The 8,561-nt window shown below is 53.5% G+C and overlaps 3 protein-coding genes across 3 annotated transcripts; 2 read left to right on the top strand and 1 right to left on the bottom strand.

Annotated features, from left to right (window-relative positions):
• Nucleotides 1–1,284: 1,284 nt before the first annotated feature.
• On the bottom strand, nt 1,285–2,801 carry INS49_014142 (uncharacterized protein; the record flags this gene model as incomplete). Its single annotated transcript, XM_043174833.1, has 3 exons — nt 1,285–2,138; nt 2,315–2,363; nt 2,457–2,801. The coding sequence occupies 3 exons, from the start codon at nt 2,799–2,801 to the stop codon at nt 1,285–1,287; spliced, it is 1,248 nt and encodes a 415-aa protein (XP_043021778.1).
• A 2,168-nt stretch (nt 2,802–4,969) lies between these two features.
• On the top strand, nt 4,970–6,062 carry INS49_014141 (uncharacterized protein; the record flags this gene model as incomplete). The annotated part of the gene is made up of 3 exons (XM_043174832.1): nt 4,970–5,233; nt 5,375–5,384; nt 5,563–6,062. The coding sequence occupies 3 exons, from the start codon at nt 4,970–4,972 to the stop codon at nt 6,060–6,062; spliced, it is 774 nt and encodes a 257-aa protein (XP_043021777.1).
• Nucleotides 6,063–6,694: 632 nt separating this feature from the next.
• INS49_014140 (uncharacterized protein) lies at nt 6,695–8,481 on the top strand (the record flags this gene model as incomplete). Its single annotated transcript, XM_043174831.1, has 4 exons — nt 6,695–6,896; nt 6,969–8,278; nt 8,335–8,397; nt 8,449–8,481. The coding sequence occupies 4 exons, from the start codon at nt 6,695–6,697 to the stop codon at nt 8,479–8,481; spliced, it is 1,608 nt and encodes a 535-aa protein (XP_043021776.1).
• Between the last annotated feature and the right edge of the window lie 80 nt (nt 8,482–8,561).

The raw sequence follows: 8,561 nt of genomic DNA, 5'->3' as shown, positions 1-8,561 counted from the left end.
GCTACATACACTTCACTAAGCTCCCAGAAGACGTTCTGTAATTCTGTACCTTTCGCAGGACAGGGCGTGGCTACAGTGCAGCAGTCGCTCCCCGTGACAATGTGACCGTTTCCGAAAAACGGCTTGGTTTAGCAAAAATGCTTCATTGGTTCAAAATTGCATGGTTAATAACGAAGAACAACACGAGTAAATCAATCTCGCCTTTGCAAGTCTAGGCAGTTGAAGGATCGAGCTGCATGAGTCTCGCTGAGGGGTGAACTGCAATGATTGGTGACCTAGGAACGAAGCCGTTTAGCCGCTGACCGGAAGAAGTGAGGTCTGGCCACAAAATGCGAGAACAAAATACGATATAAGGAGGATTAGCCCAGTTGCTTTGTTACCGCAGTGAGCTGGCAAAGTTTAGGGCCAACCTGACTTCAATTTCATTTTCTCGACAATCATATCCACCAGCTACAAGATGCATCCGTATACTTGGATATTCCTCCCACTCTCATTCTTCATCCACCCAGCCAGCACTCAATGGCCATCCTGCGAGCCGAGCTGCAAGTCCTGCGGTCTCATATGCGATCAGGGCTGCAACTCGCCCCTCAACTACACCGAGTGCACCACCAAGTGTCTCTACTGCCGCCGAGAGAGCTCTTCGTGTGACTGGTTCCAGCTCACGCCGCCGTCCGAGTCCGATGAAGAATTTTGCGAGCAGTGCTACGGGTCATGTTGGTGTAAAATCGGCGCTCGGTGCTACGACAACTATACTTCGCCGACTACAACCGGTGGACATACCCCTGATACGACGGCCAAGTTATCTCCCAGGGGATTAAGGAAGATGTAATTCAAAAGTCTTTGGTCGAGTTCGACAGGACGCTTTCTAAGGACTATCAAGTCAAATAGAATAAGAATTTTATATCTCAGAGAGATCTTTACTCGAGTCGCGTTCATCTGGCGCGTCCCAAGGTCCACGTACGGTTGACTCGGACACTACAAAGTGTAGGATGTCGGCCGTGTCGAGAACACAGACAACTGTACCGGGCCGAAATCGCTTGCACCGTTCCCACCAGGCCTGTCTCGCCTCATCTGTCATGCTCCTGGTTGAGGTTGGCTGTTTGCACGCAACTGTGAACTCGAGCCCGAGCTTTTGGTTCATCGTGATGCGCTGGATCTTCGCATCGTCGCAGAGGTTAAAGCGGGTGTTGGTACGTTGGCGACGATAGGCATCAATCCCTGGACCGCGGACAGCCTGAAGGACTTCTTGGCAGGCATCTCGAATTTGCCCTGCGGTGCTTTCTCTCAACAGGCGAAATTCTCGATCGAAGCGACCACCGGCTCCAGGCAGTCTATTTCCCTGGCTTTCGCTTGCGCCGCGATGGGCTTGATAGGTATGATTCCAATTCCTGCGGCGATGAAGATGGTTCTGCGTGAGCCTGGCACGAAGGCAAGATTGTTCCGTGGACCGCGGGTGGTCATCCTAGACTCCCTCCGTACGTTGGCATGGATGAAGTGAGAAGCCCCGGTGTTGTTCTCCTCGAGAACAGCAATTTTCAGGACATGGCGATCATCTGGGCCCGAGCATACAGAATACTGCCGAAAGCCAAAGGTGCCCGCCTTGACATCTATATGAGCTCCAGGTGTCCACAGCGGCACCTCGGAGTCATCGATAGACCGTAATGTTAGTTGCATCACGTCAGATGTGACGTTGACCACATCACTAACAACCATGTCCAGGTCCTGCGGTTTTCCAGCTTTTGCTTTGGATGAGTTGATTGAAACACCACGGCTTGTGTCTTGCTGAGACGGAGGGTCCCAAGACATCTTGATTTCCTCTGGCCCACGTCCTTCAGGGCCTTCGCTGTACCTGATTGTCTCGTATGGCGTGTCTAGTCTTAGGTTGGGTAGGCGATCGTTAAGAACCGAGAGCTCGGTTCTCAGAAGGAGACGTGCGAAAGGGGCTCCTAAGCAGGCGTGAACACCACGACCGAAACCGAGGTGCTGCGTCTTGGGGCGTCTGTCGACGTCAATAACGTCTGGGTTGTTGAACTTGGTGCTGTCTCGACTCCCTGAGTTGTGTGCCACGAACAGCTTGTCCCCTGGCTTCAAGACCGTTTCTTCGAGTCTCGTCTCCTTTGTGACCACGCGCCACATGCCTGTTATAGCCGACTCGTAGCGAAGGAGTTCCTCAACCGCGGCTGATCTAGTTTTATCGCTCTCTGAGACCACAAGATCTTCTCCCACAGCTTGTGATGGAGTAGGTGTGCCAAAGCCATGGACAGCACGTTGGTCGTGGTCTCATGGTCTGCGAGGAGAAGACCCGGGATCATACTGAGATGTTCAAAGTCCGTCACATTTACGACGCCGGCGTCTCTTTCGTTCTAGATATGGCTGATTAGATCGTCCTTTCTGTCGGTCCGCCGATCCTCGATGACTGTAGCGATGTAAGAGTGCAGATCCAAAACATTTCGAACCCTTTGCTGGATGCTGAGCTTTTCTTCAGATTTGGTGATGCCACCGAAAAGTGAGAGACAAAGTCCAATCCATTCCCACTTGGCTGGATCCAGTCCTGTAACTACCACTATGCATCGAAGAGGTACAGGTATTGCGAAATGGCTCTTGATCTCGACTGATCCATCATCGACGAACTTGTCGATCATGTCATGGGCCGCAGCACGCAGCATCGGCTCGAACCGCTCCAGCCTCCGTGGTACGAAGAACGACGCAACGCTTTTCCTCAGACGATCATGGTCGGGGTTATCATGAGCCAGCAATGTGCCCTTTTCGGGAACTTTGTTTGCAAACAGGTCCCGGACCATTGGTGGGAACTGAACACTTCGGGTCTCTCGAGGACTGAGACGATATCATCGTACGAGAAACGACATATCCACCAAACCTGTCGCTGAACTGAAAGCCGGCATAATCCCTCGAAGAAGCGAGATCCTGGAACAGTCGTCTTGAGTCGCTGAAAGGACAAGCCATTGTCTCGGGTGACTGAAATGGCTCTTTGGATACCCTTTCACTCTACAGGTGTGTTGGCAGCGGCTTGGTTGTTCTAATCGTCTCTCAAAAAGCCACCCAAAATTCATGAGGCCACGATGGAACTCGCCGTTGAATTATGGCCGCACTAACACGGTAAGCAGGGGGGCTCGCCGGGTCGACAACAGTGTGCTTGTACACCAAGCAACCCGTCCCGAACCGAAGCGGATCCCGTTCGGGGCTGAAATCACATCCTCGGTCAACAATGCTGCTCGAGATGCGGTTCGGCACTGCATCCGCCGGGGCCTGAGGCCGGCACCTCATCTGATTGACGACACGCCTAGGCAAAACCACGAATCCGAGTTATAATATGGTAATTACCTGACTTCGTCAGGTCACCTGGGCCCCTCAAGCTGAGAACAATGGGAAATTAAGGGTTCGTTGCCGCTATTTGCCGCTGTTCGGCCGAGGCTAAGAGCCGTCGGAGACCAAAGCCCGGGAGCTTAAGCTGGCCGTGAAGCTCAAACCGCTCCTCCTCGCTCCCATATCAATTATGCAAAGTGGAACTTTGACATTCATCAAAGGATGGTCAACGGTGCTTCAAGTCACGATCGAACATCCACTAGAGCTCGGGGCCCGTCTTGCAGGGTTTAATGAATTACGTAGGTGCCCAACTGGAGCTCATTGGGGGCTTGTGTGCACGACATGTGGAGGCAGGACTTTCGGCATCAGAACGGCAATGACCAAGCATCTACATCGGCGAGCTCGTGCGCAGCGGATCCTGACGACACGTGAGCAGTGTGCAATCAAAGGAAACACAAGCCTGTATCTGACCGTCACCTTACCGACTTCTCGACTAATTAATAGAGAGGATAGGCTTCCCGCCGGCGGCTCTTCAATGGGAGATGATATTTCACTAGGGGCCGGCTGCCCGTGCAGAAGAAGGGAACCAAGAACAAGCTAGTACAAGCACATCCATGAGCGAGCTTCCCAAGAAGGCGATCATGACGAAATCTATTTCATTTCCGCTTACTAGGCTCGTAGCTATCTAGGTAAGGTAGGTATTGAGGTAGTTCAGAACGTGGGAAGGTGATTAACTCTGGTAGGGGGGGATACGTAGAGGCTTGCGCACAGGTGCCAATGGCGTTGCCCGTGGAGCTCAACGACGGGGCTTAAATAGAAAAGGTGTATACATTGCTCCTCGTCAATGTCCTGTTTCCAAATTACTTCTTGAACTCCCTGAGAATACCTATGTCTCGATCCTTGATCCTTCGTAGTCAATTGCGTATCATGAATTGCCGAAAGCTCACCATTTGCACCTTGCTCGCAGCGTGTTCCGGCACGGCTGCAGTGCGAGCCAACAGCTTCGTGAAAAGCACTGTGACTGCGCATTAGGACGATGGTGCGCACCCTGAGGTCCTTAGACTGTTCGGGAGATAGAGCACAGAGATAATTTTGAACCAGCAGTATGGCATGGGGTACACCATCGATATTGAAGTGGGGATACCGCCTTAGATAGTGACGGTTCTTATTGATACCGGATTGGCAAACTTGTGGGTGAACCTAACGTGCGAGACATCCGGTTAATAGAATTATTGCGAGAGCTTTCCGCAGTTTGATGTCGATGCAAGCAGCAGTATCGTGGATATGAGCTTTGGTTAGCTGTTGACTTATGGCAAGGGCAACGCGTTGGTTGAATATGTCATTGATAATGTTGGAATTGGATGTAAGTTCTAGGGCAATGAGATCTTGTCGATAATTGGCTGACTATGTGTCCCGTTGAAAAGCTGCTAACATCACTAATTAGATCTTTAGACTTAACAACCTATCTTATTTTGTTCCCATGGGTATATTGGGTTTATTGCCTTCACCGAGCGCATTTGATATACGATATTTGCTAGTCTTAGATAGCATGGTCTCATAGGGCTTTATTTCCAGCAGGGCATTTAGTTTTGACCTAAGAAGCGTTGACTCTCCGAACGGATTAGTTATCTTTGGTGGTATTGATATGGGTAAGTACACCGGCTCGCTGGCTAAGCTCCCAATCGTGGATCCAGCCGATACGCTCCTTAATGCTGACCGCTATTGGGTTAACCTGACTTCCGTCGGCCTTACCTTTCCCAACGGCACTAGCGGGCTGCTGGCGTTAGGTGAAATGCCTGTGTTCCTGGATAGCGGCGGTACCTTCTCGCGCTTCTTTAACGAGACCTTCTTTGCGATTGGGGATGCGTTTCCAGGGGCCTTTTGGAATGAGACTATCGGCTACTATATTGTTGATTGCAACGCAATAGATTAGATTGGTAGCGTAGATTTTGGCTTTGGCGAAGATGTGGATGGAAAGGTTATTAGTATATTGTATAAAGACTTTATTTGGAACCCTTTTAATTAGGGGGAATGTGCTTTGGGGATTTAGATTGACAATGGTAAGTCAAGTCCAGATCAATTTTATTTGACGCCTGACCTAGACGCTCCTCCATCTCTCTATCCACTGTCTTGATTTTCGCCCATGCACTCGTCGCTATAAGCTTTAGGTTTACCTGCCCGTCTTGCTCAATCTCCGGCGCCCCTTTCTCCATATAGTTTCTAACTACGCGGTGACAGAGGAACCGGTTCTCGGCGACTCCTTCCTGCGTGCAGCCTATGTGGTCTACGACCAGGACAATGCGAACCTGCATCTAGCACAGGCCGAAGACTGCGATGAGAACATCATACCCATCGGATCTGGACCCGACGCCGTTCCATCCAGTACAGGCCAATGCACCGGCCCCACTGGCACAGTGGCGAGTAGCCCCCTCTCCGGCAGCACGACCGCGACCATGTCTATACCGACCTCAACGGGTGGATCTGGGTGTGAAATGACCAGTTCGGTGGGCACGGGAAGCACTGTGATGACCGGTGTCCCCACAGAGACCAGCGGGGCGACAGCTACCGAGTCTGCTGTGGAAAGTTCGACGGAAGGGGCTTCTACAGGAACGTCCACTGAGACCGGTGCTACGAGCACGAGTACCGCCGTGCAGGTCAATGTCATGGCGAGAGAGACTAGCAATCCCATGGCTGCCTTTGCGTTGGCGGCGGCGGCGGCGGCCGTACTTCTCATTTGAGCACAACAAGCTTTGGTGCCTTCTGCTATCGTCTTCAATTTCTCATAGAGTGGCGCCATAGTCTTGAAATAGAGAGGATTCACCATTGTAGTCCGGCCAGTATTTCCCCTTTCGATATCCCGAGACTGGCCAAAGATTTCAAGGAGTCGAGGGCCGAGCCGAAGGAGTGGACCGCTTGCTCTTGGTTGCACCCCAGCCGAGCCGAAGGCTTGGGGCTCTAGAGCTCATTGTTCCGAAATTTTAGGGACGGGGAATTACCCCAGAAAATGCAAGCCGCAGCGAATCCGAACCGACACCCCGGAAAGCAAAATGTGGGGGTGGGGCCAGGTCGAATCTGAGCACTTGCAGTTCTTGCCCCTGGTCCAACCAGGATCGCGACATTGGGAAAACAAGACAAAAGGGCCCGGAGTCATGATGGACAGTCTCGGTAGCCCATTGACACCTTGCATGTCGTTATATGTAACCGGGATTTCTTCCGAATGGAACATGGCCTTCGCGGCCCACTCGCGCAAGAGCAACATGTGTGCTTGACAGGAAAGACTGTGTGTCCTCTCTCCTTCTAGCACTGGACTTTACCAGCCCCTGATGGCTCCAAGACCAAGGCTCGAGAGTCGGACGTGACCAAATAAATCATGGACAACAAGGACACACCAGACCTGGACCACGTTGAGGCCCTCAAGCCTGCAACGGCGCCGGCCCAGAACCATGGCGATGTCCTCCTCGTAACCAGCCAAGATGTTCGAAGAATACCAGTGCCGACAGACAACCCCAACGACCCGCTCAACTCGAAGCCGTTCAAGAAGTTCATGATTGTTGCGAACTGCTGCTGGTTCGGTAAGCTTCTCCACGGTCCTTTGGCTAGACCACGTCCACGTCTTCCCTCAAACCTCAGCTGACATCCGCAAGCGGTCTTCTCCCTCCTAAGCCTCAGCGGCACCGGGACCTTCATGAACACCCTCTTCGAGATGTACGCGCCAGAGGGCAAGTCAGCCGAGCAGGTCGTCGGCCTCAGCACCTACCCAACAATGGTCATGGCCCTCGGCAGCTTTGGCCTGCTGCCGCTGGCCTTCGTCCTCGGGCGGCGGCCCGTCTTCTTGTTCTGCGTCGCCCTCGCACTCGTCATGGTCATCGTCGCGGGCGCGAGCAACAACTTCGACACGCACTTCGCCGCCCGTCTCGTGCTCGGCCTGGCCACGGGCGCCACCGAGTCCCTCCTGCCGCTGATCTTGTCGGACTTGACGTTCCTCGACGAGCGGAGCTTCTACTTCGGGCTCTACTGGTCGTCGCAGAACGCCATCAACGCCGGGCTGCAGGTCGCCCTGTCGTACATGATTGCCGCCTCGTCCTGGCGGTGGTACTATTGGCTCTTTGCCATCACCTTGGGCTTCGGTGCTGTCTCCGCTTTCTTCTTCCTCCCGGAGACCCGATTCCAGCGCCCACTTGCGCTGGTCAACGGATATGTAGTCTACACTGACGACTTTGGACACACCCAATTCCTCACCGACGAAGAGGCACGAGAGCGGCTTGGTGAGAGGATAGACAATGAGAATGGCGGGGAGCCTGTCGAGAAAAAGACATTCGCGGAGGAGCTCAAGCCCTGGAGCAGCGTCCCCCCAGGCGCCTTCAAGACCTGGCTGGGCGCCTACGCCGCCATCGCCAGGTCGCTGACATCACCCGCGGTGTGGTTCGCTCTGCTGGCCTCATCCATCACCCTCGGCATAGGCGTGGCCATCACCCTCGTGTACAGCACCGTCCTCGAGGAGTCGTTCCACTGGGGGCCCGAGTCGGTCGGGCTGTTCAACGTGGGCATCATCCCCGCGGCCGTCCTCGCCATGGTCCACTCGGGCTGGTTCGCCGGCAGGGTCAACGTCTGGCTGGCGGCCCGCAACGGCGGCGTCCACAAGCCCGAGCACCACCTCGTCCACCTCGTCATACCGTGCGTCGCTGGTGCCGTCGGGATCGTGGTCTTCGGCGTCGTCGCTAATGAGCCTGAGAGGTACTCTGCCTGGGGGCTTGTCCTCGCCTGGAGCATCTTCGAGTTCGCATTCACTGCCGTCCTCATCACCACGACGACCTTTGCTGCCGAGGTCATACCGGAGAACCCGGGCGCCGCCATGGTGCCTGTGGTTGGTGGGAAGAACATCATATCGTTTGGCGCGTCATACGGACTGATACCTATGCTGAACATGTGGTCTTACTTGAAGAGCTTTCTCGTGGTAAGTCCAAGTTGATGGGTTCCTATCATAGGTAGCCGTCATTGACACGAAATTAGTTGCTCGGAATATTCGTTGGAATCTTTTTCCTAGGTGTGCCCATCTACTTCCTGAATCCAAAGGTAAGGACCCCGTCGCCTGCACCATCTGACTGCCTCTAACAAAATCCACAGTGGAGGGCCTCAGCGCTGAAAAAGACGTCGTAAACTAAGCACCAAGAGGTGCTGTGTGGAGATTTGTGGACATACAGAATTTTGCAAGCTACAAGGCCAGCAATCCTGTCACC

Source organism: Diaporthe citri (genome assembly GCF_014595645.1).
Source record: "Diaporthe citri strain NFHF-8-4 chromosome Unknown scaffold_7, whole genome shotgun sequence".
In the NCBI taxonomy this organism is placed as follows: Eukaryota; Fungi; Ascomycota; class Sordariomycetes; order Diaporthales; family Diaporthaceae; genus Diaporthe; species Diaporthe citri.
The sequence above is the reverse complement of the archived record's forward strand: the minus strand, read 5'-3'. Positions and strand labels throughout refer to the sequence as shown.